This window comes from Heterodontus francisci, chromosome 2, assembly GCF_036365525.1.
Source record: "Heterodontus francisci isolate sHetFra1 chromosome 2, sHetFra1.hap1, whole genome shotgun sequence".
Taxonomy (NCBI): Eukaryota; Metazoa; Chordata; class Chondrichthyes; order Heterodontiformes; family Heterodontidae; genus Heterodontus; species Heterodontus francisci.
Window position 1 is genome coordinate 184,494,027 of NC_090372.1, and position 20,675 is coordinate 184,514,701.

The 20,675-nt window shown below is 47.1% G+C and overlaps 1 protein-coding gene across 4 annotated transcripts in view; it reads right to left on the bottom strand.

The window, feature by feature from the left end:
• cul2 (cullin 2) overlaps positions 1–19,428 on the bottom strand; it is a 93,924-nt gene extending 74,496 nt beyond the window's left edge. For 3 of the 4 annotated variants that reach the window (XM_068014753.1, XM_068014735.1, XM_068014733.1), the window contains exons 1-4: positions 19,139–19,428; positions 16,423–16,548; positions 12,688–12,790; positions 11,144–11,238 (exon numbers count right to left, since the gene is read on the bottom strand). In XM_068014753.1, coding sequence (XP_067870854.1) covers positions 11,144–11,238; positions 12,688–12,790; positions 16,423–16,541 — 317 coding nt within the window. In that variant the 5' untranslated portion in view covers positions 16,542–16,548; positions 19,139–19,428. The remainder of the gene's footprint in view (positions 1–11,143; positions 11,239–12,687; positions 12,791–16,422; positions 16,549–19,138) is intronic. The other variant, XM_068014744.1, reaches the window with a different exon arrangement.
• Positions 19,429–20,675: the final 1,247 nt, after the last annotated feature.

The window sequence follows — 20,675 nt, forward strand, 5'->3', positions numbered from 1 at the left end:
CTCTCCACCCTCCCCTCCTTTAAGACCCTCCTTAAAACCCACCTCTGACTAAGCTTTTGGTCATTCCTCCTACTATCTCATTTAGCTTGGTATTCATTTTTTTGATGACACCTCTAGGAAATGTTTTGTGATGTTTTTCTCTGTTAAATGTGCTATGTAAATGAAAGTTATTGTTATGGGCACCAATGATGATCTAGGAGTAAGCTATGCATCTGTCCTATCAACTGTAGCAACAGGTCAAACAGATGAAAAAGATAAAAATGAAAAGAAGGTAGAAACATACCAAAGGTCTCCTTAAAAATGAAGGACAACTTTACAGGACTGCACTTTATCCTATGTATCAAACTATAGTATTTTAGAGTTCTAGGAGCTGTAAGGATTGCATTTAATCTACTTTTAATAGACAAGTATAAAATCAGTTATGATATTCTTTTTCTAAAGGATGCATATGATGCCTATATGTTTCATATAGGATTACTGTACTGTATTTGCAATTTCCAGCAATTTGGACATCAGTTTTGATTTGGTTGCATGGAGACACACCCAGGCTCCTTAGACAGCATTATGCAAACCTGCGACCTCTACCACTTAGAAGGACAAGGGCAGCAGATGCATGGAAACACCCCCACTTGCAAGTTCCCCTCCAAGCCACACACCATCCTGACTTGGAACTATATCGCCGTTCCTTCACTGTTGCTGGGTCAAAATCCTGGAACTCCCTTCCTAACAGTGTGGGTGTACCTACCCCACAAGTGGTTCAAGAAGGTGGCTCACCACCACCTTTCAAGGGCAATTAGGGATGGGCAATAAATGCTGGCCTAGCCAGCGAGGCCCACATCCCAGGAATGAATAAAAAGATAGAGGCATTAGGTACTTCATAGCAGATGACAGTTGTCATAGAACGTATTTTATTCTGTGGTAGATTGCCTTAAACCAATTAAAGCACATGGATATCATTTTAGTTAGGTTTTGTGCAATCAATTTCACTGCTTCTCCTCCGCATTCACTGACAATACGGCAAGTAATTAATTTAGCACCAAGGATCCGACAGGATTGTCTGAATTAGCGACTGCAAAGTACACAACAGAAGTTGACTTTCCCTGTGGCGTCCACTTGTGAACCCCTCCAGCAAGCTGTTTAATCACATTCAGAATGCTCTGAATCACAACTGTAGCATGATTATTCACCCAAATGTCCATATCTTTAATACAGTAAAAAGATAACTTAGATTACATGCAGAAAAGGGCTGGGAGCAAAAAATGTCAGGTTAAGAATTTTTTAAAAATTCATTCACGGGATGTAGGCCTCATTGGCCAGGCCAGCATTTATTGCCCATCTCTAATTGTCCTTGAGAAGGTGGTGGTGAGCTGCCTTCTTGAACCACTGCAGTCCATGTGAGGTAGGTATACCCACAGTGCTGTTAGGAAGGGAGTTCCAGGATTCTGACCCAGCAACAGCGAAGGAACGGCGATATAGTTCCAGGTCAGGATGGTCTATGACTTGGAGGGGAACGTGCAAGTGCTGGTGTTCCCATGCATTTGCTGCCCTTGTCCTTCTAGTTGGTAGAGGTCATTGGTTTGGAAGTTGTTGTCTATGGAGCCTTGGTGCGTTGCTGCAGTGCATCTTGTAGATGGTAGACACTGCTGCCACTGTGCGTCAGTGGTGGAGGGAGTGAATGTTTGTGGATGGGGTGCCAATCAAATGGACTGCTTTGCCTTGATGGTGTCGAGCTTCTTGAGTGTTGTTGGAGCTACACCCATCCAGGCAAGTGGAGAGTATTCCATCAGACTCCTGACTTGTGCCTTGTAGATGGTGGACAGGCTTTGGGGAGTCAGGAGGTGAGTTACTCGCCACAGGATTCCTAGCCTCTGACCTGCTCTTGTAGCCATGGTATTTATATGGCTATTCCAGTTCAGTTTCTGGTCAATGATTACCCCTAGGATGTTAATAGTGGGGGATACAGCGATGGTAATGCCATTGAATGTCAAGGGGAGATGGTTAGATTCTCTCTTGTTGGAGACGGTCATTGCCTGGCACTTGTGTGGTGCTGAACATTGTGCAATCATCAGCGAACATCCCCAACTGTGACCTTACGATTGAAGGAAGGACATTGATGAAGCAGCTGAAGATGGTTGGGCCTAGGACACTACCCTGAGGAACTCCTGCAGTGATGTCCTGGAGCTCAGATGATTGTCCTCCAACAACCACAACCATCCTCCTTTGCGCTCGGTATGACTCCAACCAGCAGAGAGTTTTGCCTGATTCCCACTGACTTCAGTTTTGCTAGGGCTCCTTGATGCCATACTCAGTCAAATGCTGCCTTGATGTCAAGGGCAGTCATTCTCACCTCACCTCTGGAGTTCAGCTCTTTTGTCCATATTTGAACCAAGGCTGTAATGAGGGCAAGAGCTGAGTGGCCCTGGCGGAACCCAAACTGAGCAGGTTATTGCTAAGCAAGTACCACTTGATAGCACTGTTGATGACATCTTCTATCACTTTGCTGATGATTGAGTGTAGACTGATGGGGCGGTAATTGGCCGGGTTGGACTTATCCTGCATTTTGTGTACAGGTCATACCTGGGCAATTTTCCACATTGCTGGATAGATGCCAGTGTTGTAGCTGCACTGGAATAGCTTGGCCAGGGTCGCGGCAAGTTCTGGAGCACAGGTCTTCAGTACTATTGCCGGAATGTTGTCAAGGCCCATAGCCTTTGCAGCGTCCAGTGCCTTCAGTCATTTCTTGATATCACACGGAGTGAATCGAATTGGCTGAAGTCTGGCATCTGTGATGCTGGGGACAAAAAGGAGATGGCCGAGATGGATCATCAACTCGCAAAGGTTAAAGGGACAGTGACAGTTGTTACAATCGAGGCGGGAAGAGTGCACTGTTTATTCTAGTCCCACTTCTCCACAGGCCACAACATATATTTAAATTTTCCCACTTACCGAAGCAGTCAATTGTATACTATATTTTTCCCCAGAATAAAGCACACCAACCAGGTTTCTTTAATGAACAAAATTTATCAGATTATAAACCAAGTCTTAACCAATAATGAAGTAAAACATAAGCACAAATTGAAATGTTGAAGCCCCTTATTTATTTTAGCCTTCAAAGACACACATACATACATACACAACTAGTTAAGCAGGAAAAAAATAAAAGGGATTTTTGTTTTTGTCTATTTATTTGTAAAAGCTGTAATTAAAAATAACTTAGGCTGAAAAGAAGGTATGGAAAGACGTCCTTTGTGTTGGTTAGACGTCCCAAATGCATATAGGCAGCCATAACGAGGATCTTCCCATAACAGTTCCTTCCAGGCGATGCTGAAGATCAGTTTGGGTAGGCTTTCCAAGAGATTCAGCAACAGGAGGTTTCAGTTAGGTCTTACAGCAGAAATGTAGCAGTGAGGAAGAAATAGGAAACACAATTGATGCAGGATTTCTGCTCAAGGGAAAAAGCTGAGCTGGCTGGTTCTTTTTCTGTTGCAGGCAACCAACTGGCTTTTTATCAGTTCAAATTGAAACCAAAAAACTTTCCATTCGTCAAGTCCTCCTGATGTCTATAAATCTTAGCCTGTCACTCCTTCATAAACATCTCTCCAAGTCAAAAATGACCCCTGCTGTGTTTTTATTTTGAAAACAGGTGCCTTCCAGTAACTGTTTACAGTTCAAACTCAGTCCCAAACCTTCTAGTGACCCTCCTTTTTTAAAAAAAAATCCAAAGTTCCAGCATCTATGGAATCCTTTTCAGTTTTAAACACAAATTCTCTAAATTTAACAAAAAAATGGAAACACTTGTAACACAGTTACGAAACTGACTAAGGGACAAAAAGAGGGCAGTAGTTGTGAACATTTGTTTTTCCAGCCTGGAGAGAAGCTTACAGTGGTGTTCCACATTATGAGGACTACTGCTCTTTGATATATTATAATGAACTGGACCTGGGTATACAAGGCATAGTTTCAAAGTTTGCAGATGACACAAAACTCAAATATAGGAGGATAGTAACAGACTTCAGGAGGACATATACAGACGAGTGAGAACAGTAGACACATAATAGATGAAATATAATGCAGAAAAGTGTGAAGTAAAGCATTTTGGAAGGAAGAATGAGAAGAAGCAGTATAAACCAAATGATGTAATCTTCAAGGAGGTGCAAGAACAGAGTCGAGGGCCGGAATTTTACCATTGACGGCGGCTCAGAGTTTGTTGAGGTGGAAATGGGTGAAGAACTCGCTCCCGCTCCACAGCTTGTTGCCGCCGGTATCACGCAGAGGGGGGGGGGGGGCAGCCAATTAGCGGCCCTGCGGCGTACTTCAGACTGAAAAGGGCTTAAGCGGGTGGGAGGCTGAGCGTCAGCGGGGGGGGGGGCGTTGGCAGGGCAAGAGCCAGAAGAGTCTGCTGAAAGCTATTTAAAAAGGCGTTCAGCAACCTCAGTGGCTCAAAGACTTAACTGAAGAAGGAGGACGTTAATCGGAGACACTGAATGTATGCGAGGGAAAAATAACTAAGGCTGAAAGGACCGTAGGAGTTCTGTAAGTGCTCACCAAGCCAACACTTCAGAAAAATCAGAACCCCACCAGAAACAAATTGCAGGAATGGAAGGGAGAAGTAGCCGCATGGTGCCCCACTTCTGAGGAATCTGAGGTCCTCCTCCAGGCGGCTGAGGCTAGACGGGAGCTCCTCTTCCCATCCGACGGAAGAGGCCCTCCCATGTTACAAAGAAGGCGTATTTGGAGGTAGCAGAGGAGGTCAGCAGCCATGGCGTTGTGAAGAGGACATGGATCCAGTGTCACAAGCAATCAATGACTTTAAGCGCTCTGCCTGGGTAAGGGGCATCCAAATTTATCTCATCTTTTATGTGAAACGGGAAGGTCAACTAATGCTGAGGCCGCAAGGTGCAAGCCATCCATGTCCAACGCTTGGCTGCAGCCATGCCTTGGGCTACATAATGGACACATCTGTGACGCTCAGTGGTCCAGGTGTGTTCCATCCGTGCACTTCACTGGCATTGGTTTGAGATGCAGCACTCAGCCAAAGGGGTGAGTGCATGATCATCCATGTGATATGTCTTAACTAAGTCCTTTGTGTATACACAGGAGAAGAGGGCACATAATGCCCGAGAGGGGTTCCAGACCAGTGGTGGCATGGCCAACCTGGCATATCTGAGCAGACCGGAGGAGAATTCATTAATGCTGGCAGGGGAGGACAGAGGACGCTCTACAGCTGATGGCGAGGCCTATGCACCTGGCCAAGAGAGAGTTCCCCAGTAGGTGGTTGAGGGGCTGCGGGGAGGGGGTGGCTGTGTGATGCGGCGATTGTCTCAAGCACTGAAGGGTGCTCCCAAACGTGAAATCACACAGATGTATCCACAATGCAGTCTATAACATGTCCTCCAGTAGGAGTGCTGATCACTACTGATCATTCTGATTTCCCCCGCAGGTGAAACACAGGAGCGGCAAGGAAACGTGTCTGTGAGGAGGAGACCTCAGAGGGTGCAGCATCACATCCTCGCACCGCACCAAGCGCCAGCTCAGAGACAGTCACCTCGGTTGGGATGCCTGTCTCCTCGGAATCGTGGTCACAACCTGGTGTCAGCACCAGACAACTGCTGGGCCAGCTGCCAGAGGCAGTACCAGCCGATGCCGCTGAGAGACTGGCAGCTGTAACGGAGGGGTCGATTCTGGATGCAATGCCTAACCTCACAGCAAGAGTGGACTCCTTGGACCAGAGCATTAGAGAACGGAATCTGATGCACAGACGATAGTTTGAGGCTGCTCATCCCTCTAATGTTAGCACTGAGGACCAATCAAGCCTCAGGAGGGCACAGGGGCGGCAGCAGATTTCAGATGGGAGGTCCTCTCATGGCGCTCCTGATGCATCCTGCAGCTCCTTGTCCCCTCTGCCAGTGACATCAGCACCGCATATGCCCAGGGAGTCAGAGGGTGTTTCTGAGACTTCTCATAGTCACCTTGAGATGCCGAAGCCCACATGGCCTTGGGCAGGCAGAAGATGCCCGCCAAAGTCATCTGGAGCAATGCGGCAGCCTGATCACCCACCTGCCTCTGGTCTGGCTGGCGGCGAAGGGTCGTCCACACACGTGAGCACTCTCAAACCTTTCAAAATAAAATCACAGTAACAGCACTCTGGGGTCACTGGTGCAATATGTAAATTTTTATTTCATTTATCAACGCACTATAAGTAATTAAACCTTTCACATGGCATTTTTACATGTCAAACGTCATTGCTGCTGTTGTAGGCGATATGATTGCACTACATGAGAAGGGTAAATTGAGATGTGACACATTTGGACTGGGTGGTGTTTCATGGAACGGTGTCCTGGTTCAGATCAGCTTTCCCCCTGAAGGCGAATGTCTCTGCCCTTCCAGCTCGTTATTGACTCCTCTCTGACTGCCATGTTGGTTTACAGTTGATGGGGCTCTGTGCAGGAGAAAGGCCTGAACATTAGAGCCTCCCGGGTCTCCCTTGCACTCAACTCCACCTGACCTTCAGTTCCATCTCCCCGCTGCTCAGGTGGCTGTGGCCCCCCTTCCTCATCACCATTCTCATCTGAGGAAACCTTGCGCTGACCTTCACCATCCTCCAGGGAATCTCCCCTCTCCATCGCCAGGTTATGTAAGGCGCAGCTAACGACAATAATTCTGGAGACCCTCGATGGCGAGTACTGCAGGGCTCCACCTGAGCAATCGAGACACCTAAATCTCATTTTGAGAAGGCCTATCGTCTGTTCTATTGTCACTCTAGTGGCCGCCTGGCTCATATTGTAACATTCCTCTCCATCATTGTTTCGGTTTCTTACTGGTGTCATCAGCCATGTCTTCAGCCGATAACCCCTGTCGTCAAGTATCCATTCTTACAGGTGGGCTGAATAATGCTGGCACCTGGGAGTTCCGGAGAATGAAAGCATCGTGGCTGCTCCCAGGGTTATGTGCACACACCTGCATGATTCCCTTATGATGGTCACAGCTTAACATTCATTGAGTGGAACCCCTTGCGATTAATAAAGCCCCCCGATGAACCTACAGGTGCTCTAATGGCCACATGCATACAGTTTGTTACATCCAGACCATTGGGAACCCAGCAATGGTGCTGAAGTCTCTGGCTCTTTCGGCCTGACTGGCGGTGTCCATCTTGAAGTTGAAAAAATAGTTGGCATGCCTGAAAATGGCATCAGTCACAACCTTTATGCAGTGATGCGCTGATGCTTTGGAGACTCTGCACGTGTCTGCCGATGAAGTCTGTAACGAGCCTGATGCATAGAAATTCAGCGCTATTGTTACCTTCAGTGCGACCGGCATTGGATGGCCACCCACGCAGTTTGAAGAAACCTCCGCTGCCAGCATCTCACACAGAGATGTGACAGTCTCCCTTGACAGGCACAGTCTTCTTCGGCGCTGGCGTTCTGACAGTTGCAGGAAACTCAAACACGGCAGTAGACCCTGCCTGCTGGGTAAGCTCATCTCCTGACAGGTGGCTGCACCCAAGCCACTCTGTCACCTTCTCTCCCTCCTCTATTACGAGGCCACACTGGGCCAGCAGGTTGCATGTTCCCCTAGCCAGTTGCCCTCCTGTCCCTCCTTAGGGCATAGTCCTCCTCATTAGATGAGCTGCCTCCAGAGTGCACAATTCCCATTGATGCTGTGTTCCACTGTTGCTATTACTGCAGGTCATATCAGCCTGTTGTGAGGAAAGGTACACACAACCCCTTCCCTCTCAACCAAGAAATAATACTGCTGAGGCCCGATCAGGAGTAACACCCAGATGAACCCTGATGAACAATCTGAAAGTACCACAAACTGTAAAGTCTCACAAACTTTCAAGTCACATAAAGAAATAACATTGAACAACCAGACAACAGAACAGTACCTCCAACTCCCTCAACGATTCACTGCCTGCCGCTTTTAAACCTGCCGGGTTCCCGAGATGCCCGACTCGTTTTACAGCAGTAAAATCCGACAGCCACCGTAAAATGGCTGTCAACTGGTATTTTAAATATCTCAATTGCCCTTTGATTGATTGTAAGCGGACAGCGAGCTGCGCCTCAATCTCACCCGCCATCCAACTATCGTAAAATGAGGTTCGTGCGTCATGATGTCGGGAATTCGACCCGGGGTCATCGACCGGCATTTTATGTCTCGGATGCCTCGTAAGCCACCCGGTAAAATTCCGGCCCAGGGGTGTATGTGCACAAATCTTTGAAGGTGGCAGGGCAAGATGAGAAGGCTATTAATAAAGCATATCGGATCCTTGGCTTTATTAAGATAGAGACAGAGTACAAAAGCAAGGAGGTTCTGCTAAACCTACATAAAACATTGCTTGGGCCTCAGCTGGAGTTGTGTGTTCAATTCTGGCACTTTAGTTGTGTGGAGAGACTGGAGAACCTAGGGTTGTTCTCCTTAGTGCAGAGAAGGCCAAGGGAAGATTTGAAAGAGATGAAAGAAATGTTCAAATTCATGAAGGTTCTGATAAGGCAACTAAGAAACTGTTTCCAATGACAGAAGGGTTGGTAACCAGGTGACACAGATTTAAGGTGAAGCAAAAGAATCAGAGGCGAAATGAGAAAAATATTCGTTTACACAGGGAGTTGTTGTGATCTGGAATGCACTGCCTGATAGGCTAGTGGAAGCAGATTCAAAAGCAACTTTCAAAAGGAAATTAGATAAATATTTGAAGAGGAAAAATTTACAGGGCTATAGGGAAAGTGCAAGGGAGTAATTGATTGCTCCACCAAAGAGCCAGCACAGGCATGATGGGTCAAACAGTCTCCTTCTGAGCTGTATCATTCTATGATTCTATACTGTACTGCTGCAGTACTTTGTAATCAGTAGATGAATAGTGTCATGTACCGATACTTCATCACACATAGACAACTGAACAGCTGCAGTTGTATTTTTAAAATGAGGTAGTAAATTCAAATCCTACAGGAATATCTGGATTCAAAGCTGGTATGCAGAACTCACATGCTGACCAGTGTAAGACTGTTTAAGGGCTGTTCAAACTACATAAATCACACCAGATTGTTTTCCACATTATCTGTTTCTCAACTGCTCACAATTTTTAAAAGATTTAAAAATAAACTACATTTAGAACCACACAGGCAACATTTGCACCAATAAGCACAAGCAATAACTGTCATCAATAAGTTCCAACTGCCTCCCTTTAATGGCACCACCATCACCAAGTCTCCTACCATCAATATCCAGGCGTAACCACTGGCCAAAACCTTAATTGGACCAGCCATATCAACATGTCTACAAGAGCAGGGGAGATGTTGACACATGACAGTGAGTGGATCACCTCCTGATCCTTCCAAGCCTCTCTCGTACCCAACATTCATGCAATCTTTTTCTCGGGTGCGCAGGCAACTTCTTTAAGTGTGCGGCCCCTATAAAATGTTTTGCGCAGCCACACATAGGCGATAATTTAAAGGGGCAGACTTGTGTGCAGCCTGCACGGGGACTTTTGGGTTGCTGCGCGGCCACGCAGCTTAGAGGAAACATTGCTAATAGCTACAAGGTTTATGTCAGATGCATGATAGAATACTCACCACTGGCTTAGCTGGGTGCCGTCACAACACACAAGAAACTTGACACCATCCAGGACAGAGCTAGGTATCCGCCCATCACAAATGGCACACTGTGGCTGCAGTACATACAATAGCCAGCAATTTGCTTATCATACTTGGACAGCACTAACAAGCCCTATAACCTCTATCACTGAGAAAGACGAGATCAGAAAGATCAGAAGAACACCAACACCTCCAAGTCTCACACCATCCTGAATTGGACATTTGACAGAACTCTTCCTTCATTGTCATTGGACCAAAATAATGGAATTTCCTACCTAAAACAATTGTGAGTGCACCATCACCAGAAGCACTGCAGCAAATCAAGAAGACACCTCAAGGCAACTAGAGATAGGCAAGAACAAAGAACAGTACAGCACAGGAACAGGCCATTCGGCCCTCCAAGCCTGCGCCGAACTTGATGCCTTCCTAAACTAACACCTTCTGCTCTTCTGGGGCCCATATCTCTCTATTCCCTTCCTATTCATATATTTGTCAAGATGTCTCTTAAACGTCGCTATCGTATCTGCTTCCACCACCTCTCCTGGCAGCAAGTTCCAGGCACTCACCACCCTCTGTGTAAAAAACTTGCCTCGCACATCCCCTCTAAACTTTGCCCCTCGCACCTTAAACCTATGTCCCCTAGTAACTGACTCTTCCACCCTGGGAAAAAGCTTCTGACTATCCACTCTGTCCATGCCACTCATAACTTTGTAAACCTCTATCATGTCGCCCCTCCACCTCCGTCGTTCCAGTGAAAACAATCCGAGTTTTTCCAACCTCTCCTCATAGCTAATGCCCTCCAGACCAGGCAACATCCTGGTAAACCTCCTCTGTACCCTCTCCAAAGCCTCCACGTCCTTCTGGTAGTGTGGCGACCAGAATTGCACGCAATATTCTAAGTGTGGCCTAACTAAGGTTCTGTACAGCTGCAACATGACTTGCTAATTTTTATACTCTATGCCCCGACCGATGAAGGCAAGCATGCCATATGCCTTCTTGACTATCTTATCCACCTGCGTTGCCACTTTCAGTGACTGCAGCTTTGCCAGTGGCATCCACAACCAGAACACAAATGCACATAACAGGGGAAATCTTTCCCCATCGTGATCAAAAGATTTCGACTAATTACATATGACAATCTGAAACATTCACATAGAATATGTTTTAGTTTTCAACTTACGAGTGCAGATATATTAAAAAAAACTGCACAATGAATCACAATGATGCGAGGAAATTCAATATTGGTCAATAATTTGTTTAAATTTAAAACATTTGATGAGCAGATTGTTTCTAAAACAACAAAGCACTTCCATCCTGACAGATTAAGGAAAGAAGTTTTAAAGGTAACTTCATCAAGCTAGAAATCAGAAGTAAATGAAAAATTAACTATCTGTACACAGCTGCTGCTCAGTTAATGTAGATCTCCATTGTGTTAACTAAGAACACAAAAGTAAAAGTTTTATTATCAATTGAGCATTGCACACCCTTGTCTACTTCAATAAATGCCTTGGAAGAAACAAATTTAGTACTTTGTATTTTTTTTAAAAAGTACTTACCTGTATAAGCAGTCCATGTAATCTGCACCCTTACTGTACTCTTCCCAATATTTATGGTACATGGTCAAAATCTTTTCTTCAGAATCCAGAACTTTCTGTAAATAAAAGTAGATCAAGAACATATCATTTTACAGGACAAAAATATTTCTAAAATCAAGGGAGCTGGATGATTTAAATGAACCTAAGTGGCAGAAGTCAATATTCCAGTCCGAGGCAACTTAAATTAGAATCTAAAATCTGCATGGAGGTTTTATTTGGAGATTAATGTGTTCAGAAATTGCACACCACACTAAGAAATATACTGACATTTTTAAGTAAAGTGTTTTAAAGCTGTACAAAATTACTTCTGGCAGGTTCATATCTTTAATTAGCTTTGTGGGACATTTCTTCTCCAAAATAGTATTTGGAACCTGGAAACTTAATGTTTTCTATAAATTGGTTCTCACAGGGGAAAAATGAAAAGTAGCTGCGTTTCACAACAGTAAATATTTCCAGTATTCTCCGATCTGAAATTAGCATGGCATAGTTTCTGGTTTGGCAACACAAAATTCTACTTGCTTTTATGCATCAATGAAGAACACAGAAAAATATGTTTGCATGATTCAGATTTATATTTTACAGCAGTCCAATGTTCAAAAATACTAAGCTTGCTTACAGCATTAATTCTTCAACAAGCTACACAAAACATGGTGGAACACTGCTTTCCCCAATCGCAGAAAGGTTCCGATCTTGACCATTTCACCTAGAGAAGATGATGCTTCTCTGTAAAGGACTGGAGCAAAGGCAATGAGTATCTTCCATTCGAATACCAGGACAGAAATCAATACTGGTAGATTATTCTCCTCCGCAGCCCAGGATGCTGACGGTAAGTGAACCATATCAACTGCTGCACTGGCTTACATCGGCTAATTCAGAATAGAGAAGAGATTGAACTGGAGACTATCTGGTCTATGGCTTTTTAAGTATAAAACTGGGAAAACAATCCTTTTGGGCCTCCTTATCTCGAGAGACAATGGATATGCGCCTGGAGGTGGTCAGTGGTTTGTGAAGCAGCGCCTGGAGTGGCTATAAAGGCTAATTCAGAATAGAGAAGAGATTGAACTGGAGACTATCTGGTCTATGGCTTTTTAAGTATAAAACTGGGAAAACAATAATGTTAGCAATTGATGATAAGTTAGTTCATCTTTTTACTACAGTTTTTAAAAGGTGGTCCTATTAGCAAAAACTCTTCGTTTGGAAAGGGAATTGGTTTTGCAGGAAAAGTACAGACACATATGATTGAATATTTTGATTGTAATCCTATTAGGCCTGTAAAAACTATCGGTGTAACACAATCAGGTTGAATAACAGACTGCAATTTTAGATTTCTTAATATTTTCTTTTGATTACCTTCAAGGGTCTTTAACAAAATTAGGTTATCTGTGGTTATTCACCTCCTTGGGAAAATTAAATTGCAGAGCGTTCACATTCCTTTCCTACTCTGCACTTCATGTACTGAATGCATCTAAATGTCTGCAATAAATTTGATTAAAATGAAGATATACCTTGTACAAATGTTGGACGTGATTCTCCAGAAAAATTTTTGTTTCCGTGTAGAGTCGTTCTCCCAGAGGTTCTGGGTAGGCAACACACAAAGCATAAATGTCTCTGAATGGAAAATTAAGGGCCTTTATTGCAATCAGTGAGGGAAAATAGCAAAACAGTTTTAATAGAACACAAAATCGAATACTTACTTTCGATGAATAAACCATTGAGTCACAGCATCTAACTAAATTTCTACTGAACTATTGTATGATGCAGACTACCACACCCACAAATTGAACCCTCTCCAAGACAAAAAGAACCTATCTACAAAAGATGCATCAAGAAACATGTATGATTGTTTTAAAAAAGTAGTCTATATTTAAGTCAATAGAGCTTTTTCATAACTTATTCAGCAATTGTGTTTTTTTACCGCTATTATGGTTTAACTGACATACATCAGTTATTTGCACGGATAATCGTCCTTCTTAGTGTGTACAATATTTTCAGATTACATGAAAATTTATGAGCTTTGTTAATTAAATCCCTGCCACAAGTGCTTGGGGTTTTCATTATTTTCAATTAAACAGATCACTACCTGATATGTTCACGACTTTGACCAAGACACTATTATTTTTTGCAACTTGCCGGTATGAAGTTCATAACATTGTGCTAATTATAAGGCCAGGCTTTACAGTGTTTTATCTTAGAACATTCATTTAAATAGTCTTTCATATTTCTCTAGTTTTATTTTGTTTGCCATTATCACAAATAATGCCGGGCTTTCAAATGTTGTTTCATCGCCAGAAGGGAGTGTACACATTCCGCTTACCAGTTCAGCAGTGAAAGGATTTTCCTGCTTCTAAATATCTACCACTTTTCTATCATACATTTCCTGAAAAATACAAGCATACAAATTAGGAGCAGAAGGTGGCCATTCGGCCCCTCGAGCCTGCTCCACCGTTCAATAAGATCATGGCTGAGCTGTGACCTAACTCCATACACTTGCCTTTTTCCCATATCCCTTAAAACCTTTGGCTAACATAAACTTATCAATCTCAGTTTTAAAATTAACATATGATCTAGAATCAATTGCCGCTTGCAGAAGAGAGTTCCAAACTTCTACCACATTTGACGTGAAGGAACGTTTTCTAATTTCACTTCTGAAAGATGGCTCTAATTTTTAGACTATGCCCCCAGTGCTAGACTCCCTAACTTGGGGAAATGGTTTCTCCCAATCTACCCGACCTTCATATAGTGAAAATTTCAATGAAATCAACCCTTAACCTTCTAGGTTTCAGGGAATACAATCCTAGTTTATTTAATCTCTCCACGTAACTTAACCCTTGGAGTCCAAGTATCATTCTAGTAAATCTATGCTGCACTCCCTCCAAGGCCAATATATCCTTCCTAAGGTGTGGTGGCCAGAACTACTTGTAGTAGTCCATGCGTGGTCTAACAAGGGCTTTGTATAGCTTAGCGCTGTCCAACCTTTTCGCATGGGGTGCCACATTACAATTTTTATCTGACATGGGGGGGGGGGCTTTTGAGACAATTTGGGAAAGATAAAGGCATTAGATTAGAGATACAGCACTGAAACAGGCCCTTCGGCCCACCGAGTCTGTGCCGAACATCAACCACCCATTTATACTAATCCTACACTAATCCCATATTCCTACCAAACATCCCCACCTGTCCCTATATTTCCCTACCACCTACCTATACTAGTGACAATTTATAATGGCATTAAAATTGATCTTACTATTAATCAAAACAACAAAAGTGCATTTTTGTAAAGAAGCTTTAAATGAGAAGACTAATTTATTGACTTGCTTTCTGGTCACTATATTGGACACTGATTTAGTGAGATACCTGGCATTTTTTTTTAGCCTGCACAAGTATCAATGTTTGCCTGCACACTTGTTTTAGCAATGTGGAGTATCCTAGATAGATACAATTCTGTCAAGTATGATCTTGATCACTCTCTCTCTCCATATCCCCCTCTCACTCGCTGTCCCCCTTCCCCACCTCTCTCTCTCTCTCCCCCTTTCATCTGACAGATGCAGAGAGCGGGAACACTCAGAAGATGGTTGATCAGTTTTTCTAAAATCTCAAGTCAGTTTCACAGCTGAAGATCCTGACACCAGGAACTGCAGTTTCTGAACTTCAAACAGATTCAGGGGTTGTCCGGCTAGTTTTTAAAAAACCCCGAATCTATCTGAAGTTCAGAAACTGCTGTTCCCGATGTCATGATCTGTCAGCTGTGAAACTGACTTGCGATATTTTTTAAAGCCTGTCTGACAATGTGGAATTTCTCATCTCCAGTCACAGAGCCCTGGCCACGGTGAGGAACGGCCCCAAGTACAGTTTACATCCGCCGGCCGGATCAAAACTTTGGTGGACCATATATTGGAAAACTCTGGTATAGCTGAAGATGAATTCTACCCCCTTGTATTCTATTACTCAAAATATAAAAGCCAGAATTCCATGAGGCTTTTTGATTATTTTGTGGACTCGTTCATGATATTTTCATGATCTGTGTACCTGGACCCAAAGTCTCTTTGGACTTCCATTGCTTCAAGCTTCTCACCATTTAGAAAGTACCCTGTTCAATTCTTTAAGCTGTTAGTGAATAATAGAGGTCCCAACAGAAATCTTTGCAGGATACCACTAGTCACATCCTGCCCATTATCCCTAATCTCTGTCTCCTTCCACTCAGCTAATTTCCTAAGAAGATTAATAATTTGCCGTCAAATCCATGAACTTCAACTTTAGCTAAAGATCTCCTTTGAGGAACTTCATCAAATGCCTTCTGGAATTCCTTATAAATAACACCTATAGACATTCTCCTGCTCACTACTTCAGTTACCTCTTCAAAAAATTAAATCAGATTTGTCAGGTATGATCTACCCATTACTAATCTACGCTGGCTCTCTCTGATGAGCTGAAAAATTTCAAGGTGTTCAGTCAACCTATCCTTAATTACAGACGTGAACTATTTCCCAACAATAGAATCTAGGCTAACTCGTCTATAATTCCCTGGTTCCCCTCTCTGACTTTTCTTGAATAGCAGAATAACTGGGAATTTTAAATGAGGAAGTTAAAAGTTATAAACTCAAATTTAGGTCCAATTTCCCCATCACCATTCAGTATGATATTTTCAAAGGTGGTCTGCCACAGAACAAAATCACCATTAGAAATACATTTTTAATGTTTTATGAAAGCTAAATGATAAATAACTTTTAAATGCAGTCCATCAGTTAAATTTCAGAAATAGGTTTTTGAGGTGCTTGACTTGTTTTGTTTCAGTTTTGGATATGGTATGATTGAGATCATTTGAAAACATAAGAGAGAAGACATCAAAATTTGCTCATAAACACAAACTGATGACTTATTTGTAGACTATGGAGCAGCAATGGTATTAAATAGACACAAAGTAAAACAGTATTAATTTTAAAAAACCCACGTAAACCAATGACCAATTAGCAATACAATCAAGTAGTTAAAAAGAATTCCATAGCAGCGAATACACATAACGAGAACATTGATTTCATCAGCAAAGCAATAAAAAACAAAAATTGTTGCCAAACAGAACATTATCTATAAAACTACTGGGAGCCACTGCAGTTAATGGTATTTCCATTTTGGTAACATCCGACCACTTTCTGATGACCAGCAACCATTTTATCACTGGATCATTTCAAAACACTGAAATTAAATCTAAAACCACAATCCTTTCATTTGACTATTAAGGATACGAGAAGCGGTCGTTCCACGTGGATCTCTCGACGTAATCCAGCATAACCACCGCTCGGATTGTTGTCAGGAGCTTGTTCCATGTTTCATCAAAATCCACCACACGTGGTTTCAGGGACATTGTATGACTTCAATTGCAAGACAAGACACAATAGAGCAGTTAGCTTTCAAAAATGTATTGTTGAACTACATCAAAAATGTTGTGAAGGGAATGGGGAGGGACGGAGCGGGGGGGAAGAGAGGCGGGGAAGGGGGGGCGGAAGAGACATGGGGGGGGGGGGAAGAGACATGGGGGGGGGAAGGAGACATGGGGGGGGGAAGGAGACATGGGGGGGGGGAAGGAGACATGGGGGGGGGGAAGGAGACATGGGGGGGGGAAGGAGACATGGGGGGGGGAAGGAGACATGGGGGGGGGAAGGAGACATGGGGGGGGAAGGAGACATGGGGGGGGGGAGAGACGAGACATGGGGGGGGGGAGAGACGAGACATGGGGGGGGGGAGAGACGAGACATGGGGGGGGGGAGAGACGAGACATGGGGGGGGGGAGAGACGAGACATGGGGGGGGGGGGAGACGAGACATGGGGGGGGGAGACGAGACATGGGGGGGGGGGAGACGAGACATGGGGGGGGGGGGAGACGAGACATGGGGGGGGGGGGAGACGAGACATGGGGGGGGGAGACGAGACATGGGGGGGGGGGGAGACGAGACATGGGGGGGAGGGGAGACGAGACATGGGGGGGAGGGGAGACGAGACATGGGGGGGGGGAAGACGAGACATGGGGGGGGGGGGAAGACGAGACATGGGGGGGGGGGGGAAGACGAGACATGGGGGGGGGGAGACGAGACATGGGGGGGGGAGACGAGACATGGGGGGGGGAGACGAGACATGGGGGGGGGAGACGAGACATGGGGGGGGAGACGAGACATGGGGGGGGGGAGAGACATGGGGGGGGGGAGAGACATGGGGGGGGGAAGAGACATGGCAGGGGGGGGGAGACATGGCAGGGGGGGGGAGACATGGCAGGGGGGGGGAGACATGGCAGGGGGGGGGAGACATGGCAGGGGGGGGGAGACATGGCAGGGGGGGGGGAGACATGGCAGGGGGGGGAGACATGGCAGGGGGGGGGAGACATGGCAGGGGGGGGGAGACATGGCAGGGGGGGGGGAGACATGGCAGGGGGGGGGGAGACATGGCAGGGGGGGGGGAGACATGGCGGGGGGGGGGAGACATGGCGGGGGGGGGGGAGACATGGCAGGGGGGGGGGAGACATGGCAGGGGGGGGGAGACATGGCAGGGGGGGGGGAGACATGGCAGGGGGGGGGGAGACATGGCAGGGGGGGGGGAGACATGGCAGGGGGGGGGGAGACATGGCGGGGGGGGGGAGACATGGCGGGGGGGGGGAGACATGGCGGGGGGGGGGGAGACATGGCGGGGGGGGGGGAGACATGGCGGGGGGGGGGAGACATGGCGGGGGGGGGGGGAGACATGGCGGGGGGGGGGAGACATGGCGGGGGGGGGGGAGACATGGCGGGGGGGGGGGAGACATGGCGGGGGGGGGGAGACATGGCGGGGGGGGGGAGACATGGCAGGGGGGGGGGAGACATGGCAGGGGGGGGGGGAGACATGGCAGGGGGGGGAGACATGGCAGGGGGGGGAGACATGGCAGGGGGGGGGAGACATGGCAGGGGGGGGGAGACATGGCAGGGGGGGGGAGACATGGCAGGGGGGGGGAGACATGGCAGGGGGGGGGAGACATGGCAGGGGGGGGAGACATGGCAGGGGGGGGGAGACATGGCAGGGGGGGGGAGACATGGCAGGGGGGGGGAGACATGGCAGGGGGGGGGAGACATGGCAGGGGGGGGGAGAGACATGGCAGGGGGGGGGGAGAGACATGGCGGGGGGGGGGGAGAGACATGGCGGGGGGGGGAGAGACATGGCGGGGGGGGGGAGAGACATGGCGGGGGGGGGGGGAGAGACATGGCGGGGGGGGGGGAGAGACATGGCGGGGGGGGTGGGAGAGACATGGCGGGGGGGGGGGGGGGGTGGGAGAGACATGGCAGGGGGGGGGGGGGGTGGGAGAGACATGGCGGGGGGCGGCCAGCAAGACAGGGCACTGGTGAGGGGGGTGCTGGGAGGGGAAAACGAAGGGGTTTGGGCAGGTTAGTCGCGGGGTGAGACCAGGCTATCAGCGTTAGAGGCAAGGGTGCATTGAGGAAGAGTAGGGGTGGGGAGATGCTGAGCCAACAGGAGTGATGAGAAATGCAAAGGGAATTCGAATTGGAGAAAGGAGTCACGTGGAGGGAGTGTAAGTCGAGGGGTTGAGGGATATATTATTTGAGCTGCAGTCTTAGGCTGACCTCCCTCAGGCCGGTTTCCTCTGACAGCAGGAGCCACGGCTGCGATCCCGGCCTCTGACTGCCTAAGTGAGTGTCCCCCAGCTGCCCTCACAGAGCGGCCGAGGACACAGGCCCGGAGCCTGCTCCAACACCCAGAGCCACCAGCCGGTTCTGCGGCCTCTGCGCGGAGATTCAGCCCTCAGATCGAAGCCGCGGAGTCACCGTTAAACGCGCGCCGGTCGCCACCAGGCCGCAACCCCCAAACGGCCGCAGCCAGCGGACACCCGGCGCCGGTTGACAGACTGACAGAGGCCGGTGGTGCAGCAGGAGCCCCGGCCCCAACAGCAGACATCGCCCGATCCCCAGCTTCGGTCCTTACCGTCCAACCCGGCCTCCACTTAATCGCTTGCGCTGAATCCCCGGCGGCCGCTCCACTGCCGCTACCGGTCCGCCCGCTCTCACTGGCCTGGGCGCCGAGCCGAGCCGAAGCGAGCGGCGTGTGTACGGCGGCTGTGGCACTCAAACTGCGAGAGAGAGCGACCCCTGCCCGCCTCTGGATCCGGATCACTCACACTGACTCCAGATCAGCATCTCACTGACTCATTCACACTAACTACAGATCAGCAACTCACTCATTCACACTGACTCCAGATCAGCTTCTCACTGACTCCAGATCAGCTTCTCACTGACTCCAGATCAGCATCTCACTGACTCATTCACACTAACTACAGATCAGCAACTCACTCACTCACACAGATTCCAGATCAGCAACTCACTCATTCACATTGACTCCAGATCAGCTTCTCACTGACTCATTCACACTGACTACAGATCAGCAACTCACTCACTCACACACTGACACAGATTCCAGATCAGCAACTCACTCACTTATTCACACTGACTACAAATCAGCAACTACTCACTTATTCACACTGACGACAGATCAGCAACGACTCACTCACTCAAACTGACTCCAGATCAGCAACTTCAGACTGACGGTACCCACCATCATTTTGTGTGGGACTACCACCATGCTAAATGGAATAGATTTTGAACAGGTTTAGCTGATAAGTGGCAAGTAACATTTGCGCCACATAAGTGCCAGGCAATGATCATCTCAAACAAGAGAATCTAACCACCTCTCCTTGACGTTCAATGGCATTACGATCGCCGAATTCTTAACTTTCAACATCTTAGGGGTTACCATTGACCAGAAACTGAACTACACCAGCCACATAAATGCTGTGGCTACAAGAGCAGGTCAGAGATTGGGAATTCTGCAGCAAATAACTCACCTCCTGTCTCTGCAGTGCCTGTCCGCCATCTACAAGGCACAAGTCAGGAGTGTAATGGAATACTGTCCACTTGCCTGGTGGGTGCAGCTCCAACAGCACTCGAGAAGCTCGACATCATCCAGGACAAAGCAGCCCGCTTGATTGGCACTGCATTCACCACCTTCAACATTCATTCCCTCCACCACTGACGCACAGTGGCAGCAGTGTGTACCATCTACAAGATGCACTGCCACAATTCACCAAGACTCCTTTGGCAGCACCTTCCAAACGCATGACCTCTACCTCCGAGAAGGACATGGACAGCAGATGCATGGGAACACCACCACCTGCAAGTTCCCCTCCAAGCCACACACCATCCTGACTTGGAACTATATTGCCATTCCTTCACTGTTGCTGGATCAAAATCCTGGAACTTCCTCCCCTACAGCACTGTGGATGTACCTACACCATATGGACTGCAGCGGTTCAAGGTGGCAGCTCACCACCACCTTCTGAAGTGCGATTAGGAATGGGCAATAAATGCTGGCCTTGCCAGTGATGCCCATATCCCCCGAATGTATTTTAAAAAACTCACTCACACTGACTCTCAATCAGCAACTCACTCACTGACACTGACTGGGG